The sequence below is a fragment of the Protopterus annectens genome, chromosome 8.part0, assembly GCF_019279795.1.
Source record: "Protopterus annectens isolate FY-2018-M chromosome 8.part0, PAN1.0, whole genome shotgun sequence".
Taxonomy (NCBI): Eukaryota; Metazoa; Chordata; order Ceratodontiformes; family Protopteridae; genus Protopterus; species Protopterus annectens.
In genome coordinates, this window is record NC_056741.1 from 1,254,538,948 (window position 1) to 1,254,559,881 (window position 20,934).

Genomic DNA, 20,934 nt, shown 5'->3' on the forward strand with positions numbered 1-20,934 from the left:
AGCAACGAGTCACTATTTTTTGGGCATTGGTCCACCCATATTTGTAGCTTTGTCCAGATTTCTTGTGGCAAAAGGGTCAACAATATGGTTGGCAATATAACTATAGCTATGAGAATATGGTGACTATCAAAGTTAAAAACTTACAGGGTATGCATCCCTTCCTGAAGGATACATCAGTCCAACCAAGAGAGAAGGGTGCTCAGCTATGAAAGTCAGGTCAGATGTCAAATTCAGCCAACAGCAAAGATCCCTCATAAGTTATAACTGCAAGAGTGACTCAAAGAACAACTCCATAAGTTATAAAACGGAAGTTTGAAAAAGATAATGCACATGTATTTTAACAATACATTCTGAATAAAATTAAGCTGTTCCAATTTCTCTCTCGCACCACTGCAAATGAACTGCTACAATACACAAGAAAGACTTATGGGCTAACCCTCAAAATATCTGTAGTTACCTGCTTTCACAACAGTAGCAGTATTAAATACTTGGTGATCATGTGTCAAGAGCAGTCTTCTGCCAGATGTTCAGCCTGAAATATACCAAGATCAGTAAAATGCATACTTAGTATTACTAGTACTATCACACAACCATACTACCTAGCCTATTCTTATGAAGCAGACAGTTCCGAATTGGCTCTTTAATAATATACTTTGCCTTAAGTTTGTCTGCTCACTCCAGTTCTCAGAGAAACAATTCTCAAGGCAGAAAAAGAGCACACAAACATTAAAGTAGTTGAAAGAAATCAGTCAAAAAAAAAAAAAATTATATATATATATATATATATATATATATATATACACACATACATATACACACACACACATATATATATATATATATATATATATATATATACATATATATATATATATATATATATATATATATATATATATATATATATATTTTAATGTTATACACACACAAACATACACATACATACACACATACTTTACACTACTGAGCCAGTTTTGTACATACCATAAAACAGTGTAGGAAAGCTTCATTTTGAACATCTACCTTTGTCAAAGTCCTGAGGCGAAGGCAAGGCAGGCTCAAATTAAAAACACCTCCCTGATGCAGAATGATAAAGCCCCCAACTCTGCTCCACATAACCTAGGTTCTTAATAAATCTTAGAATCACATCTTAGCCTTTTGGCAAGTATAATGCACGAATAAAAAAGTGATGAGAACAGCTGAGGACGGCTTGCCCTTGCTAGTGAAGCAGTCAACATGGCTTTACTCTTCAGACACAACCACAGAATGCATGTGCGTTGGGTGGAAACAATAGTCTGGAATAACCCCAGCTATAAATCAATGTGCTGCATTATAGATGAAACAAAGAATGGAAGTATGCAATGGCTTGAGTGTTACACGCTCTGCTATGGCAGTTTGCCTGAATCCACAGGAGTCTTGCAACCGAGATCTCCTGGAAAAGGATAACAAAAATCAATGAAAGAAAAAAAAGTTGTTCTTTTTGTATTCTTTTTTTCCACTCCTTAAAAAGGTTACCTCAGTTTACACAAAGGAGTCACCATCTGCATACTGTAGAATGCTACATTACACACTGCCAGACAGCAAGTACCACAAACTGGGACAGGTAAATAAAACAGCAATTCAATGCCTAAAGAGACAAACGCATACAAGTATGTCCATCTCAAAACAGCTTTAAATGTTATACTAACTTCTGCAGACATAAATAAGGTTAAATTGCATTTAAATTAATGAATAATGTAAGCTACAAAAATTATGGCCAGGTTCTATGCCCTCATATTTTTACCCATGTTTACCAGGGAACTGTACTGAAATACATTTTCAGGCACAGCCCAAAAGACAATATCAGTGAGTATAAGAATACAAGATATAACATATTACGATTTATAGCAAACCATTATTAAACAAACTCAACAAAGACATATATGCACCAAACTGATGTTAAGGTATACCATTAATTAAATAAATATGTAGATGCATAGGTTAAAATATAAAATGCCCAGCAGTTATGATATTGGTGAATAGAAGTTACTTCAACAGTCAAAGAGTTGTATCACTATAAAGCACATTAAAATTCCTGGAAAAACTGAACATTATATTTGTCAGCCTCTGAAACATTATTTTTTTAATCTAGTGTAATAAGAGAATCCGGTGTGTACAAGTTTTCATGTCTTGTATTTTTTCTTCCTCTCTCTCTGGGTGAAGCAGTAATCAGTTACCAGTTGTCCAAAAAATCAAAGCCAGACTTCAGGATAAAATTACTTGTACTAATCTGTGAGAAAAGCTGGGAATCTGAAGACAATGCTTCCACTGGGCTTTTTTCCTTACTTTCTTCCTCAGACACTGGGGGAGGTGACACAACTGCTTCACCAACAAAGACATCTTCCATTGAACTTACTGATGCCTTGCTTGGCGGAGAAGCTTCCCAATCAAGTGCAGAAGCTATGCTGCTGGTGGTTCTGATTTTTTCTGGTTTACTCTCAGTGAGATATTCAGCCTTATTTTCTTCCAAATCTTTAGGAGTAGAATCCTGTCTCTGGTAAGTGGAAGGTTGCTTTTCCCCCTTCTCAAGGGATTTTATTTGACTGGGCATTACAAATGCAAATTCAGAATGATCACTGTCATGTTTGGATCGCTCTGCACTTATTTTCCAAAATGCAGATTCTTCTTCTTTTCTTGATGGGGTAAGCCCATCTGTGCTTCCAACTTTGTTTCCAAGGGATGTCTTAGGAAGCTGGACTAAATTAGATGCCTTCTGAGGCTGGGTACCACCCTGTGGAGTTTTACCTGGTTGCTTTGTTTCACTCTGAAAGATTAACCCACCTTGGTCAAAGGTGGTTGCTATGCTGAACTCAATCTGACTTTTCGTTTCCCAAGAGAATGGAGCAGAATGCTCATCTTGCCAAGTTATGTCTTCCTCCCCAAAGTGGACAACTTTCTGCCCTGTCTGAATCTGTAAGGTGGGGTAGCAGACAACCTCCTCTTGCTGGGCTCTGTGAAAAGCATAGCGGGCCTTGACCTGTGGATTCACCAGTTGCCTATCAATGATATCATCCTGTTCCTTTGCAGGAAGCTGCTCCCACCTAGGGCCATATTCATCCATGATCTTCTTTCTCTCCATCATGATCTTCCTGGACATGGAATTTAAAGAAGAGAAGTACTCAAATTTCTTTTCTTCCAGGTGCAGTCCTGCAGTGGTAGATGGCATGGCAGCCATTGCCATGATGGCACAGTTAGCAGGAGGGAAATGCAAGCAAAAAATTCTGTGGTGCTTCAGAAACTCAAGTGGAAAAGTGCTGAAAAATAAAACATGTTGAGATAAATATGTAATCCATACAATCATAACTTAATTCCAAATATCACACAAAGCACAGCAGTATCAATAGGTTTAAAAACAATAAGCAGACTGAAATTCTCTCTACTAGAGATGCTAAAGAAATTGAGTGGAAATCCTGATATTTTCTTTTCAGAAAATTATCTTTGTAGAGCTCTAGATTCACCTTACAACTTAAGTCACTTGCTTAAGAATTCTGCACATTTTACAGTCAGTCATACATTCTCTAATTGCTGGCTTTATCTAATGGCACAATCAAAATCCTTAACATACCCAGACAACTTACTGTTGCATACAACCTACATGTACTAGTAGCAAAGCTGTAAGGGTACCAAATCTGAATTCTACACACAAATGAAATGTTAAGTTACCAGGATTATAGGTTCATAGGTAGGTACTAGGCTATCTGCCCGAAGGCATTTATAAGCCTAGTCAGCATGTGCTGGCTTTTGCCACCCCCTTAGATTAGTTCCCTGTGCCTCTGTCCAACAGAGCCACTGAAGTGATCTCCGGGGTAAACTTAGTTTCCCATCCACTTGGCAAGGTTTCTCTTGAAGAGTGCTAGCGAGGAGCTCTGCCTAATGTAGACTGGAATCTTGTTCCAAAGCATGGGAAGTCTCTGGGACAGGAATCCAACCTCCAGCACATCCTATTTATTGTTGTGGTGAGGTTTAGATCCCTAGACCGTGTGGCCCAAGGGATAAGGTTTTCTTTAGGTGGAGCATGTCCATCAATTCTGGATTGGACATGGCCTTGTATGTCAGGCAGAGATCACCTCTGAGCAGGTGGTATGCAACAGAGTACAGCTGTAGTTTCTTCAGTCGAGCTGCACAGGGCATCTGTTTGAGGCCAGTGATCCGCTTGGTGAGGTACTTCTCTGGTTTTTCCAGCTGTTGCAGTTGTCTTGTAAGGTACATCCCAAATGGGGCGTTGTACTCTTTGATGGGTCTGATGAATAGAGGGGCGTTGTACTCTATGATGGGTCTGATGAATAGAGGGACACAATGACCTCTTTTGATCTGGATGCAAACCCTTTTGTGATTAGATGGGCCACACAGAAGGATTTTCTAACCACTTTGGCAATGGGATTATCAAAGGAGAGATTACTATCTACTTGGGTCCCCATATCCCTTATTACATTTTCTGTCTTTAGGGGACTACCACCTATGTGGTAGTTTGTGGGTACTTTGTTATTTCCAAAGGGAATAACTATGCACTTTTGGCATTTAGCTCGAGGCCATGATTTTGACACCAGGTATCCGACTCAGTGAGACTCTTTTGGAGGATGTCTGTGTCAGCCGGTGAGTCAATTATAGCCCCTAGTTTGCAGTTGTCTGCGAACTTGGTCAGCCATAGTCCTCCTGTGCTTATCTGTACCTCTGAGAAGTATATGCTGAACAGGAGGGGTCCTAGGACTGAGCCCTGGGGAACACCACTTGTAACCGGTTTAGTCAGACCTAGCTCCCGCAACTCTCACCATGTGGGTTCTGTCCGTGAGCCAATTGGCAACCCATCTTGTGACATAGGGTTTTATATTCAGGCTGGTGAGTTTGTCTATACCACCAGAATGGGGAATGGTGTCCAAGGCCTTTGCAAGGTCTAGGTAGGCTGTGTGTACCACCATTCCCTTGTCTATAGCCTTGGTAACTGTCTCAAAGAAGTCCACCAGGTTTAGGAGATATGATCTGCCCTTAAAGCCGAACTAGGGAGGGGTCCAGTGTTTGGAGGTTCCCAATGTCTCTGTGAATGAGTTCCATAGCCTTGCAGACCAAGCTAGTCAGGCTTATATGGCGATAGTTCCTGAGGTTTGTTGTGGCTCCACCTTTGTGGACTGGAATAACTGTTCCTGTGCACCACTCTATGGGTACATAGCATGTGGAGAGGCCGAGTTTGAACAGTGTGTTTAGGTGAGGGGTTAAATTAGTCTTTGAGCTCGTGTAGGATGCAGCCTGGGACACCGTCCAGTCCCATTGATGCTGTGTTTTTGGCTTTGGAGAGGGCTATTTTAACCTGAGTGTCTGTGATTTCAGGGTCTCTACATTCTTCTGGTATGGTTATGGGCCCTTTTGGGGGTGAAGTTTGCACTGAACCTGTCTGCCAAGATGCTGGCAATATCAGTTGGTTCAGTGTATTTTGTGCCATTCTGTACCAACTTCGAGCAGATCTGAGCACTGCCACTTAGATTCTTGACATAGCTAAAGAATGCCTTGTGGTTATCTTTGGAGTCCTTAGCAAGTTCTCTCTCAAAGCTCGCCTTGGACGATTTTATGAGGGATCATAGTTTGCCGATACTAATCAGGGATGTCTTCCCTTCTTGAGATTTTACTCTTTTCTGTACTAGTTTCCTCCTATTGTATAGCTCGTTTATGGCAGGGGTCCACTAGACTGGTTTCCTTTTCTTAGAGGAATGAGTATTGGTTTCCTACTACTTTGATTTTCTAACATATTCAGACAGAGTTCCCACAACGAACATAGCTAGCAAAATTTCACATGCAGTCCACTTAAGAGTCCTGAATGTAAGAAAGTACAGCTAACAACTTCCAATGTAGGTCATCTAGTCTACAGAATTTAAACCTAGGTGGTCATACACTGCAACAATCATTTTGCTATCAATACAGCCAGAAAAATACATGAAACAACATTACCCTGCTAACTAGTCTAGACTCCAGTGATCTTCACTGCCAACAGTCCAAGTACAAAGATACCTAGCTGTAGACTAAACCAAACTTTGTCATTCTCTCAACATGCACAGCTGCAGTCACAAAAGGTTCTACATCACCTACATGCAGTTTATGAAATATCTAACCTCCTAAGCACTGAAGCTAGAAAAGCCACCATCCTTAATTCTCCAGCCCTCATCGAACACCTCCCTTTTACAAACAGAAAATACAATTATTAGATGTATATACCTTGGTATTCACTGTACTGCTTTGGGAAAAGGCAAACTGGCTCTCTATTTCTGTCATGGCCAATTTTCCTTGGCTTCACAGTCTTCACATTTCTGTATCAATCTTAGGGCCCAACACTAATACTTATTAAAATATACATTACTATTTTTTAGGAGATCAGGAAATTCTACAAAACTAATAACCTGCTCTACCATCTTATATTTGGCAAAAAAGTATTTTTGCAAAACCATATCGTGCAACTGAAAGATATCAGGAAACAGACACATTCCTACCGCTTAACAAAAGCAGTCCAAGTGCTGCTGCTTTATAGACCAGGGCCATCAGTGTGAATGTAGTGACTTCTGGCACATTTTTCTTAGCCCATTTCTTAAACTAAACTCACTGCAGGATCCTTGGTCTTTACTGCCTCATACATTAAACAATAAACTACACCAACTTTACTCCACCTATAACTAATTCTTCCACTGCTTCAGTTATACCCAATTGTGCATTCAGTACTAATAACCATCTAAAATGTATTCTGCCCTTCTGAGCTGGGAATTTCTGGTTAAAGGCTTATAATGCCAGCATATCTGAATGGTTTCTTACCGAAACTGGTATGCCTTGTTTGCTGTAGCATAGACTAGATCCAGGCCTGCTGAATCTAGCTCTGTTTGCATAACTTGAGCACTAATCCAGGCCTTCTTAAAAGTATTCAATTATATTTATTATTGCTTGGCAGTAACCTGATTAAAGTGTAGATATCATTCTAAGCCTTTTGGTTTAAGGCACTTGGGCTTCAGACCAGTTTTACATTAAGGTTTGTGGTCTGCACTGTTGTGGCAGGACAGGTCTTACATCTTTCTAAATTGGGAACTGCTGATTGAAGGCTCAGTGTCTGCTATTCTAAAAAAAAAAAAAAAAAAAAGTGTATTAGTTCTGGTATAAGCACTTGGGCTTCAGGCCAGTTATTTTACATTAAGACGGTTTGTGGTCTGCACTCTTGGAGGAGGAAAGGCTGGACTCTGCCCTTCTGAGCTGGGAATTTCTGGTTAAAAGGCTTATAGTGCCTGCATATTTGAACTGTTTCTTACTGAAATTGGTGCGCCTTGTTTGCTATAGCATAGACTAGATCCATGCCTGCTGAATCTAGCTTTGTTTGTATATCACAAACACTAATCCAGGCCTTCTTTTTTGGCAAAGGTTCCCCTGCACCCCAGTAGCAGGAGTGTGCAGTTAGAACTTGTCTGAAGACTACAGGAACAGGGCTCAGTTTTGAGATTTCTTTTTACTGGTTAACTGGGTAATTTGTTTAGAAGCCTTTTCTGATTGCTTGTAGTCATCTAAAGCTGTTTTAAGTGTATTTTTTACTGTTTGTAGTCATTTAAAGCTGTTTTAAGTGTATTTTTTACTGTTTGTAGTCATTTAAAGCTGTTTTAAGTATACTTTTTTACCTTATCTTAATCTTTTCAAAACAAAAATTTCCTTGTTTTCCCCCTTTCTAAGCTAGTATAGACCAGTTTTCAGGCTAGTGCTGAATTCAGGACTGTGTTACAATTTTCTGAGTTGCCCATACCTTACTTGGATAGAGGGAGGTTTCTCTGTTCACCTGTGAGAGAGGGAGCTTTGAGCAGCCATCTGTCCCTGAAGGAGTGGTTCCAGCCCAGAAGTTAGTAGTTTATAGGCCATTTTGGGCTAATATCTCTTTCATTTCCCTGCTGTAAAAACCGCATTTGCATGGTTTTGCACATTTGGGCAGCGCCGGTTACCTAGGGCTAAATTTATCCCGAGTACACCAAGTCTCCTCTTCAGTTTTTCCCTTGAAAGTAGTCTACCTCTCAACCTAAGCACTTAAAAAGCATCCTACAGTCCAGCACTTGCTCAGAACTAATAGCAAGCACTAATATACCCAGACACTTGATTGCCCAGCAGGGCAAGGCTCATTATTTACCCCTCACCAACCAAGTGACTAAGCAGCACACCCTACTATTCAGGCATGACCAAGGGCAATTTCAGGTATACTCTCCAGTCCAGCTGGTGAACCTGGGTATCCTGAGGCAATGTTCCAACTGCCTCATGTACACAGACAACCCTCTCCTACCACAAAACATTAACATATGCGACAGATGCAATTATATAGCTAAAATGGAGGCTAAGCTCTCTCCACCCAAGACTGGAACAGGCAGTCATGAGGAGAAGGTTAACACTTGCACCACACCTCCAGCCTTACATAGACATACTAAACCAGCAGTGGCAAAAAATACAAATACACAAAATCATACTCTGAGGCTCTAAATAAAAACCTGCAAAAGCATCACAGACCTCCAAAGCAGACACCCAAAAAACCTGCACCTCCCTCACAAACCAGACAACATATAAAACACAAAATCAGTGTGCCGCACAATCACAGCCCTTAAGGTGAAATAACATACCTAACACACTAGTAATAGGCGACACTGACATCCCACTCACTAGGCTGGGCAAGGAGAAGGTTAGGTTACTGTTAGCTGCCTATTGGGAGCCAGAATCCGCCACATAACACAAGCACTCTGATCACTCCAGAACAAGTACAAATATGACTCTGTCATTGTTCATGTTGATGTGAAGGACCCGAGACGTACCTCCCTGGACTACATGGAGAGACATGGAGGAGCTCTCTCATCATGTAGCCCAGGCGGGTATGACCCAGAGTAGCATCCTGTCCTCACCAAGAATGTTACCGCAGTACAAAGAAAAAAATGATCAATTTCATCAATTGGCTAAGCTTCTGGTGTCAAAGGGGATCCAGCGTCTATCAGCCTGGGAAAACATGCTCGACAAGCATCGTTGCTTCGCAAGAGGGGGCTTACACCTGTCACCCCCTAAGCTTTTGAAAACTGGCCAAGGTTCTTGCTGCCCCCATACTGCCTTTTTAGGCAAGGCTCAAGTCAAACCTACCTCCGTAAACAGCACAAATAAAAAAAATGAGGGTTATGCTACTCAACGTCAGGAGTTTAAATCTCGAAATGCACACGGTCGAAGCACTCCTCAGTATGGAGAAAGTACAGTTTTGTACCTACCATAAATGTAGATGTCCGATAGGTATGCATCTGCAGTCATAACATATGGGTTGTCCTGCCTCAGGCAGCCCTTCGGTCGGCCGGATTCCAAAGTCTGGGTCTGGCCTCGGCTGATGTCGCACTTCACCCGACGTCATAGCTCCTGGGGTATAAAGGCATCAGCCGACGCCATTTTCCTCAGTGTTTCTTGCCCCAGATGCCCCCTAGGAAGGCTAAATTTGGATAAAAGTAGAAAATTTCAAACAGTAGAAACCAAAAAGTATATATACATACAAACAAATACACCATAATAGATTCCCCCAGCTAGCTAACAGAGGGGTAAGTACCCTAGGAATACCACAGAGGGGAAGGAGGGTGGGTAATCCTGACTGCAGATGCATACCTATCGGACATCTACATTTATGGTAGGTACAAAACTGTACTATGTCCTTCAAGGATGCATCTGCAGTCATAACATATGGGTAGAATACCATAGCCAAACTGGGGGAGGAGGCACTAAGATAATGATGGTGTAGTTAAGATCCCTTGTAAAACTGCAGTTGCAAAACCTGCTCGGGATCTGGAGTATAAAGGAAGATTGTAATGCTTGGCAAATGTATGCACGGAGCTCCAAGTAGCAGCTTCTAAAATGTCTTTGGTAGCCACTCCTTGTAGGAAAGCTGTAGCGGTGGCTGTAGCTCTTGTGGAGTGAGGCCTGATATTTTCAGGAGTTGTCTTTCCATGAAAAAGTAAAAGAATCGAATGCAATTTCCTATCCATTTTGAAATTGTCTGTTTGGAAATTGCTTTTCCTTGCACTCCTGTTGCATATGCTACCAGAAGCTGGTCAGTTTTTCTGTTGGTCTTAGTTCTGTCCAGATAGTAGCGCAGTTGTCTGTGTACATCCAAGATGTGCAGTAGTTTTTCCCCCCTGTTCTGTGGGTTAGGGAAGAACGTAGGTAAATGAATAGTTTGGTTCAAGGATACTCTGGATACCACCTTTGGCATGAAAGTAGGATTGGTTCTCGGAGACACTGTATCCTGGTGAAAGATAAGGAAAGGCTGCACTGCCATTAAGGCCTGTAACTCTGATACCCTTCTTGCTGAAGTGATTGCTAGAAGGAAGGCAGTTTTCCAAGATAAGAACTGTAAGTCTGCTGATGCTGCTGGTTCAAAAGGGGGAAGTGTTAATTTTTCCAGCACAAAATTGAGATCCCATGCAGGCAGAGGTGGTTTCCTTGGAGGTTTTACATTTTTGATCCCTCTTAGAAATTGTCTGAGGAGAGGTTGAGAGAAGATAGGAGGATCCATGTTGTACTCTGCTGAAATTGCTGAAGCATGAATCTTAATGGAAGAATAGGACAGGCCATTGTGGAACAGTTCTGCTAAGTATTCTAGGATGTGTGCTAGGTTTGCCAGTGTGACATCTGTATCCTTTGATGCACTCCAAATGAGGAATCTCTTCCATTTGGCTGAGTATGTTTTCCTTGTGGAGGGTCTGCGAGCCTCCAGGATAATGTCCTTGACCCTCTGAGATAAAACAGGTTGGTTTTGCTTTATGCAATTTTCCAGGCAGTTAGCTGCAGTGTTTTCAAGTTTGGATGCAGGGTCTTGTAGTTGTTCTGTGTTAGAAGTAAAGGCCATAGAGGTAGAGGCCATGAGTTCGTCCGAGACATGCTTCTCAGTAGCGGGTAACAATGCTGCCTTGGCCAGTCTGGAGCTATCAGAATTACCTTTGGCTGTTCCTCCCTGATCTTCAGTAGAACTTTGTACATCAATGGGAGAGGTGGAAAGGCATAAACTGTCAGGGCCTTCCAGCTGAAAGAAAGGGAGTCCACCCTCCAGGCTTGTGGGTGGTATTCTCTTGAGCAGAATTTCTTCAGTTGGTGGTTGAGTGGGGAGGCGAACAGGTCTATCTCTGGCATTCCCCATGTCTTTGTTACGGTTTTGAAGATGTCTGGATGCAGCATCCATTCGTGAGCATCCGTGGTAGTTCTGCTTAATCTTGTCTGCTAGTGAATTTTCTTTCCCTGGTACGAATCTGGCCTGCAGTTGAATGTTGAGATTCAGGCCTAGGTTCCACAGATCCATTGCCATCCGGCATAGAGGGTAGGAATGCGTGCCTCCCTGTTTGTTGATGTACCACATGACTGTGGTATTGTCCGTCCTTATCAGCAGGTGTCCTTGCTGGAGGAATGATTTGAATGCCTCGATTGCATGCTTCACTGCCAGCATCTCCTTTAGATTTATGTGTAGATTCAGCTGGTCTTGGGACCATAGGCCTTGGATACACTTGTCTTCCATGTGTGCCCACCAGCCTAGGTCTGAGGCGTCCGTGGTGATGGTCTGCCTTGGTTGTGGTTTGTGGCAAGGCAACCCTCTGTTGGTCTGGCAGGCCTGAGCCCACCACAGGAATTCTTGTTTCAGGCATGGAATGATTGGTATCATGGTTTCTAGACTGTGTCTGTGTTGAGACCATACATTCCTTAGGTACCATTGTAATTTTCTCATATGCAGTCTGGCATGCGGGATCAAGATTATGCAGGATGACATGTAACCCAGGGCCTGCAGGACTTTCCTTGCAGTAAGCTGAGTTTGTCTTGTCAATGCCATGAAGTAAACTGGAAGTTGCTTTTGTTTTTCCTCTGTGAGAAAAGCCATCTGAGTTATTGTGTCCAGTTCTGCACCCAAAAAATTTATCCTTTGGGATGGCACTAGTCTTGACTTCTGTATGTTGACTGTGTATCCCAAGGCTTGCAGCAGTTGTATGACATAGGTCAAATCCTTTATTATATTTGCCTTGTTGTCCGCTTGTATTAGGCAGTCGTCCAGGTATGGGTATATTTGAATTCCCTGAAGCCTGCAATGTGCAATTACTGATGCCAGGCATTTCGTGAATACTCTGGGCGCAGTAGATAAGCCAAAGGGCAATGCTGAGAATTGATAATGCTCTGATCCTGCAAGAAATCTGAGGTGTCTTCTGCAATCTGGTCGTATGGGGACGTGCAGGTATGCCTCCTTGAGATCTAGAGTCACCAGCCAAGACTCCTTGCCCAACATGGGAAGAAGTTGCTGTAGGGTCAGCATCTTGAATTTTGGTACAATGAGATATGTGTTCAGTGCGGACAAGTCGAGAATAGGCCTCCATTGAGTTTCTTTTCTTGGTACAAGGAATAGTCTGGAGTAACATCCTTGGCCTTGTTCCATAGATGGTACCTTTTCTATTGCTCTCATCCTTAGTAAGTTGATGATTTGTTTTAGAGCCTCTGACTTCTGGCTTGATGGAAGGTTTGGCATTCCTCTCTTTTTTGGTAAAGTGTGGAAGTGAAACCTGTAGCCTTTGTCTATTGTTTGCAAAGTCCATTTGTCTCCTGTAATGCAATGCCAGTTTTTTGAAAATAAAGCTAACTTTCCGCCCAAGGGTGCTTCCAGTTGTTCCCTGGTAGGCGGAATCAGAACCAAGTCATTGTGTCTGTCCTGTGGAAGTGGTTGCAGTCGTAGCTGTGGCTGCACTCCTCTGGTTGTCAGGTTGCCACTGACGGCCCCTGTACGCACCCCTTGATTGACCTCTGCCTCTCTGTGCTCTGGAGGTGTCTGGAAAGGACCAATTCTTTGAAGGCCAATTTCTGCTGAACCTTGGAGGTTGGACCTGCAGAAAATCCTTGACTGCTTGCACAGATTTTGCTTTTTCTTCCACTTTCTTTAGAACCTCCTGTGCAGGGGAGCCAAATAAACTTTGTTTCTCCATAGGGGCATCTAGGAGTTTAGACTTAACATGGTCTGGCAAGGATTGCTCTTTTAGCCAGGCATGCTTTCGAATCACTGCTCCAGTCATAGCTGATCTAAATGAAGCCTCCAGTGCATCATAGCCACATTTTAAGAAATGATTACTGACCTGCTGTGAGTTGTGTACCAACTCCTGAAGGGACTTACGGTCTAAAGGTTCAGGACAGGAAAGCTTTTTATTCAGCTGATCTAACAAAAATTCCTGGTACTGTATCATGTGAAATTGACAGTTTAAAGCCCTGGCAGAAAGAGTAGCAGATGTCTAAACCTTTTTACCCCATCTCTCTAATGCTCTTGATTCTCTTTCAGAGGGTAGGGGGTTTTTGGCAGAGGCAGCTGCAACACCCTTAGGGCCCTGAGAAATGGTTCCTGGGTCTGCAGCGTGGGCCTTATACAAGTGGAACTGAGAATCCGGGACCCTGTAATATCTGTCAGGTTTGGCAGGGGACCATCATTGTATGCATCATCAACAACTGATAGTACAGGTGGTATGGCTAAAGGCCTATGCTGTGGTAAGTGTAAAAAAAGTCCTTAGCCTTTTCCTAGAATCAGAAAAATCCTGACCCTGCCATTGGAAGTGTTCCCTCATTGAGTGTAGAGTTTCCCCAAATGAAAATTCTTCTGGGGGGGAGGCAGAAGGAATGGAGTCTTCTGCATCTGAATCCTCATAAGGTGAGTATGGTCCTTCCTGATGGTCTGATAATTCTGATCCATCCGAGGAATAGTCAGAGGAGAGAGGTTCAGGGGGTTCAGTCCTAGGCCTTTTTTCAGGAGGAGGTTGTGAGGCCCTGTCTGGGTGAGGTTGGGATCCCCTGATCAGAGAAATAAGGTCCTCAGCAAGGCTGAGAATCTGAGAACTTGAGGAAGGTCTGTGAGAGGGAGCTTTAGTAGGTAAGGCCTTGGAAAGTTTAGCTGCTTTAGCCCTGGAGAAGGCCTTAATAGACATAGAAGCAGGGGGTCTAGCTGCCCCACGTGCAGGAGTAGAGATGTCCAACGGAATGGTGTCGGACTTCCTGTGTGCCTGCTTTTTCGGTATGAATTTCCGTAGCCGACTCAGCCGGGGCCTGTGAGGCCTCGGTTGTCGGAGGCATGCTTTCGGCCGAAGGAAGAACAGAGGACTCTGTTTCAGCCGAAACAGAGACACTCGCGGTAGGCCTAACCGTGGTTTCAGCCGAAACCGCGGGCCGCGAGTGTCGGTCCTTTTCCTTGCGTTTTTTGGCTAAATGTGTAGTCGGAGTCTCCGACGGCATTTTATATGCAAAAGCGGGACCAAAAAACTCTTCAGCAAACTCTGACCGACGTCTAAGTGTCCGTTGGTTGAAGGAAGCACAGGCTAAACAAGCTGATACGTCGTGGTCTGGGCCTAAGCAAGGTAGGCAGTAAGAGTGGAAATCCTTATGAGGTATTTGTTTCCCACAAGTTAAACAATTATTTACTTTGTCTGACATCGGCTGAGGCAAGGGGTACTTAGCTTTTTTAGAAGTCTTCGGTAGCTGAAATCTCTGGATCTGACCGACCGGCACTTGCGAACAGCTTCTGCTTCGGGCACTGCGCGGCAAGAAAGACTGAGGAAAATGGCGTTGGCTGATGCCTTTATACCCCAGGGGCTATGATGTCGGGTGAAGTGCGACATCAGCCGAGGCCAGACCCAGACTTTGGAATCCAGCCGACCGAAGGGCTGCCTGAGGCAGGACAACCCATATGTTATGACTGCAGATGCATCCTTGAAGGACATCATAGACATCTGTGCAGTAACTGAAACCTGGTTCAAGGCTCCACAGAGCACCCCAGCACTACTAGGCTACAACTTATACCACACATTTCGGCCACAGAACATGGACCGAAACACAAAAGGAGGGTGTGTATCCATATTCATCAAGGATACCTACACCTCTAAGTTAGTGGCGCAGCATGATACCTCTGAGATCATCCATGTGCAACTAACATCAGGCAAATCTGCAATGCAAATTATGGCCTGCTACAGATCACCCTCCATGACCCAGGACCACCACTCCACCTTTCTGGAGACACTGGAAAACATGAAGGTCCTACCGAACACCCTGATATTGGGCGATTTCAATTACCCTACCGTTGACTGGGAAAACTACTCAAGTACAAACTTCCAGGTCCAGCACTTCCTGGAATTTATCAACTCAAATGCCCTGGATCAGCTGGTAAACTACCCTACCAGAGGTGAAAACATATTGGACCTGGTCATCACCAACATGGATGACAGGTGCTCAACACCAGAGGTCAACCTGTCACTGGTTAGATCAGACCATAAACTAATCACTCCATGTCCACACCACACCACCTCCAACCAAGGAAACCACAGTGAAAAACTTTTCTATAGCAAACTTCACCTTACTTAAGACAGAGGTGTTAAGTTCCAGAGCCCCCACACTAAAGGATAAGTGTCCGAGATGCAGGAACTTTTACAAATTCACTCTGAGCACCTAACAAGGATGCATGGATCGTGCCATCCCTAGCAAAACCAAGACTCACTCCCCTAAGAGAAGGGGACCAGCCTGGTGGACCCCTGCCATAAACAGGCTATACAATAGGAGGAGGAAACTAGTTCAAAAGAAAGCAAACCCAAGAAGGAAAGACATCCTTGATCAGTATCAGTAAGAAACTAAGGTCCCTCATAAAATCCTCCAAGGCTAACTTCGAAAGAAAAATAGCCAAGGATTCGAAAGATAACCACAAAGCCTTCTTTAGCTAGGTCAAGAATCTAAGTGGCAACTCGCAAATCTGCTCTGAGCTAGTGCAAAATAGCACAATATACTGAACCCACTGATATTGTCAACATCCTGGCAGATAGATTCAGTGCAAACTTCACCCCCCTCTCACCCCCCAAAAGGGCCCACAATAATACTGGAAAAGTGTAGTATCCTGGAAATCACAGATGCACAAGTGAAAACAGCCCTTTCAAAAGCCAAAAGCACAGCGTCAGTGGGGCCAGACTGTGTCCCAGGCAGCGTCTTGCACGAACTACAGAACAAACTAACCCCCCACCTAAACACAATGTTCAACCTCAGCCTCTCCACAGGCTACATGTCCATAGAATGGCGCACAGCAACTGTTATTCCGCTCCACAAAGGAGGGGCCACAACTGACCCTGGTAACTATTGCCCCATAAGCCTGACTTGCCTGGTCTGCAAGGCTATGGAGTGCATCATCATGGAACTCATTAACAAAGACATTGGGAACCTCCAAACACTTAAAGCCGAACTGGGTCGGATCAAGGGCATACCATACCTACTAAACCTGGCTGACTTTGAGACAGTCACCAAGGCCATAGATGAGGGGAAGGTAGTTCACACAGCCTACCTTTACCTCGCCAAGGCTTTTGACACCATTCCCCACTCGGGAATTATAGAAAAACTCGCCAGCCTGAACATAAATCCATACGTCATGAGATGGGTTGCCAACTGGCTTACAGAAAGAACTCACACTGTAAAAATAGCAGGCTCCAGGTCCAACTCTAAACCAGTCGGAAGTGCAAACTGGGAGCCATTACGGACTCTCCGGCTGACATGGACATTCTCCAAAAGGGCCTTACTGAGACGGACACCTGATGTCAAAGTCATGGTCTCAAGTTAAATGCCAAAAAATGCATAGTCATCCTGTCTGGGAAAAACAAAACACCCAAGAATTACCACATAAGTGGCAGCCCCCTTAATACAGAAGAGGTAATAAGAGATTTGGGGACCCAGGTAGATAGTAATCTCTCCTTTGACAATCATATTGCCAAAGTAGTTAGGGAATCCTATGTAGTCCATCTAATTACTAAAGGGTTTGCATCTAGAAATAAAGATGTTATAGTGCCCCTCTACTAGTCACTCATCAGACCCATCATGAAGTACAATGCCCCATTTGGGATGTACCTCACAAGATGCTTCCAACAGCTGGAAAGACCTCAAAAGTACCTTACCAAGAGGATTACTGGCCTCAAACATATGTCCTATGCAGCCAGGCTGGAAAAACTCCAGCTGTACTCAGTCGCATAGCGCTTACTCAAGAGGTGATCTCTGCTTAATATACAAAGCCATGTCCAACTCAGAAATGATGGACATGCTCCACCTAAAGAAATCCAAGTCACTGCGAGCCACTCACTCTAGTGAGCTAAATCTTGCCACAACAATAAATAGAACATGCTGGAGGGATAGATTCTCGTCAGAGACTCCCCATGCTTTGGAACAAAACTAACTACATTAGGCAGAGCCCCTAACACTCTTCAAGAGAAACCTTAACGAGTGGATAGGTAACAGAAAATACACCCCTGGGATCACTTCAATGGCTCTTCTTGACAGAGGCTCAGTTAATTAATCAATGGGAAGGCGAAAGCTGACACTCTGGCTAGGCTTATAAATGCCCTCGGGCAGATAGACTAGTACCTACCTATGAACCTATACTGTAGGATAAAATAAACTACATGTCAGTGTGTGTGTATTTATCATCTACTATCATGCATATACTTGTAGGCTTCTGTCACTATATAAAAGCAGGGGTCGAAAGACCAGCACACCTCCCTGGTTAAGATGAAATAAAGTACAATCATTTACACTCTTATACAAATCTCACACAAGTGTCATTCATTAGCTACTTAACCTGTGAGCAAACCACAGGTATGTGGACAATGTGTAGGGTGTTTAAAAAACAGACTTACTTGGAATGTCAGGTAGCAAACACCAACACTGACATTCTGTAAATAAACTTTAATAACTCCAGTAAAAGAATGAACCCAAGAATCACTCATACAGATACTCCATTTGTCTTAACACAAGACGTACCCTCGAGTGTGTAGGTGAAGACCGTGACCAGCGCCAACACCTGAGCGCAACACTGAGGCTCATCTACTGAGTTTTTACAAAGAAAAAAAAACAGCGTTCCAGATAAAACTGAGTTTACAATTAACAGAGTTCTTAGATCACTTCCAAATGTACACCGCCAAAGTCTACCTTTAAATCAGTAAAATGGGGGAAAAAAATGGCCTCTACCTTCTACTTCATGGAAAAACTGCACCTCAAGGTATAATTTTCTGATACCAATTTGAAACTGTCAAAATATTTCATGCCCAGCAAATAACCATCTTAAGTACTTTTTCAAATTTTGAAAAATAAGAGTTTCATGCTTATGGGAGCTACTTGCTCTACTTCAGCCATTCTTTGCAAACTTTCAGATATATAAATGGGGAATATTAACTACCACAGCTGAATCAGAAGTAGGAGTTTCCTGGTTTACCTTCATAACGGCGATCGCAATATGGTCGACCCAGCTTCCGTGAACACTGAAGTGCGAACATCCCAAACGACGAAAACCAAATGTGCGAACGGCCAGATATGCGAAATTCGACAATGATTCGACATTATAAAAGTTTTGTGGTTTTGATTTTGTGGAAACTGGTAGATGATATGGCCGGTCGATCATATGCGATAGACAATATGAATGTAAACAGAGTTTCCCCATTTAATGCATGAGGCTAATGGGAAAGTTAAAGATAACATGTATGTTCTAGTTACTGTCTTAATTTCAAAATAAGGCTATCAGGATTATAATCTCTTCCCAAAAAACATCCAACAAAAAATTACAGTAAATTGAAGTGATAGTTGTCACAGGATTCACTATAATTGAAGGTCACGTAATCCCCTACAATCAACTGCATTACTAGTGGAGTGGAGTACAAACTTGCAGTGTACTGCATTTCATTTTTTTGTCTATTTAATTGCTTCATTGAATATTGTGTCAGTCCCTCTGTAATTATTTATTTTTCTATTTAATTGTTTTATAGAATACTGTGGTCTCTCTCCCTCCTGCCCACCTCCCTGTTCTTGTTTTGGTATTAATCTTGGTGGCTTTGGAATTGCCCACCCCTTCTGTTAATTTGTGTTTGAACACTCCTCCTGGGTCTCTCTCATTTGCTCACTCAACTGAGTACAGTGAGATCATATTTTGACTTCAGACACTTCTACCAGTCCCATCTGTTCAGCTCTATTCCAGTCTAGTGTCACTAGCTCACTAACTAATACAGACAGAACATTTGTGAAGGGAAAGCCACTTAGGTCCTTAACTTTGACTTATCTTCTGTTTCTCCTTTTCCACTTTCAAACAAAAAAAAAATTCTAAGCTTGTTTCCCCGCCTTTCCTGTGACTAGTCTAGTCCAAATACAGATTTGCTGTAACCAGGACTGTTTGTAAGCTTCTGAGCCCCCAAAGCCTTTCTGAGTTGGAAGGAAGCCTTCTAGCTTATCAGTGAGAGTGTAAGCACTATGTAACCTATCTACCGCAAGAGTGGTTTCGGGCCCAGAAATTATAGTTTATTGACCGTTGGGGCAGTTTTTCCATCTCTTTCAACCTTCTGGTTTAAAAGCCAGCATTTTGCACTTGTTTCCCACCTTTCCTGTAACTAGTCTAGTCCAGATACAGATTTGCTGTATCCAGGACTGTTGGAAAGGTTTAGTGGGCTCAGAAGCTTACAGTGTTTGAGGGAAGCATTCTAGCTCATCAGTGGGAGTGATAAGCACAAGGTAGCCTATCTTCGACAAGATACAGGTACAGATGTTTAGTTTTAGCACTTGAATTTGCTTATTCGTGCTCAGCCCCTGTTCAGAACTTGCTGTTAGCACTAAATAAGCTACAAATTACTACGGCACTCAACCTTCCTCTACCTAGAGGAAAACAGTTTTTGTACTTACTTTCCTCACTTGCTTAGAGAAAAAGAGCTCTTATACTCACTTTCCTCACTTGTCTAGAGGAAGGTTGTTTTTTTTATTCCGGCATATCCAATGGTCAGCTCCCAGTGCTCTCTGATGAATCTGGGCATCTTCGGGCAATGTAGCAATTGCCTCATACACATACAACCCTCTCCTCCTACCAGCCAACACCACAACCGGTGAGAGAGAGAGAGATGCACTTATCTAGCCAAACTGCAGGTAAAGCTCTCTCCAACCAAGACTGAACTCGACAGTCAGGAGGAGAAGGTAAACACTTCCACCACACCACACTCATCATAGTCCCACTAAACCTACACCACCAAAATCCACACAGAAACACAAATTCACGGAGGCTCTCAATAATAATCTGTTCGCAACAGAGACCTCCAAAGCAGAAACCCAAGCAACCTCCACCCCCCAACACAACCCAAATGACACACAGCCCACAGACTTAGTGCGCCACTCAACCACAACCCATAACACAAAACAATGTAGCCAACACACTAGTCATAGGTGACTCTATAGTCAGGCACACTGATGTCCCACTCAACAGGCTAAACAAGGAGAAGGTTACTGTCAGCTGCCTGTCTGGTGCCAGGATCTGCCACACAACCCACGCACTCAAGTCACTCCACAAATACAAACGTGTCATTGTCCATGTTGGTATGAATGACCCGAGACGTACCTCCCTGGACTACATGGAGACACATGGAAGAGCTCTCAGATCTTGTAGCCCAGGCAGGTATAACCCTAGCCCTGAGTAGCATCCTGCCATCACCCAGAATTATACGGCAGTACAAGGACAAAATGATGGACTTCAACAACTGGCTAAGCTTCTGGTGTCATTCTAAGGGGATCCAGTATCTGTCTGCCTGGGACGACATGGTCGACAGACCACAATGCTTTGCCAGAGATGGCCTGCACCCATCACCCCTGGGATTCCAAATACTGGCTAAGGCTCTTGCTGCCCCTATAGTGCCTTTTCTAGGCAAGGTTCAAATGACAAACTCACCACAGTAACAGGCAAGCAAAAACTGAGGGTAATGCTACTCAGTGCTAGATGTCTAAACCTCAAAATGCAATCCCTCGAGGCACTCCTTAAAATGGAGAACATAGATATCTGTGCAGTGACTGAGACCTGGTTCAAGTCTCCAGAGAGCACCCCTGCATTACCAC

At 43.2% G+C, this 20,934-nt stretch overlaps 1 protein-coding gene across 1 annotated transcript in view; it reads right to left on the minus strand.

The window, feature by feature from the left end:
* Positions 1 to 1,466: 1,466 nt before the first annotated feature.
* Positions 1,467 to 20,934, minus strand: part of CCHR8.PART0H1orf198 (chromosome chr8.part0 C1orf198 homolog) — a 59,040-nt gene continuing 39,572 nt past the window's right edge. Inside the window, exon 2 of the mRNA XM_044080748.1 lies at positions 1,467 to 3,293. Within this exon, the coding sequence (XP_043936683.1) occupies positions 2,213 to 3,220 (1,008 nt within the window). The 5' untranslated portion in view covers positions 3,221 to 3,293 and the 3' untranslated portion in view covers positions 1,467 to 2,212. The remainder of the gene's footprint in view (positions 3,294 to 20,934) is intronic.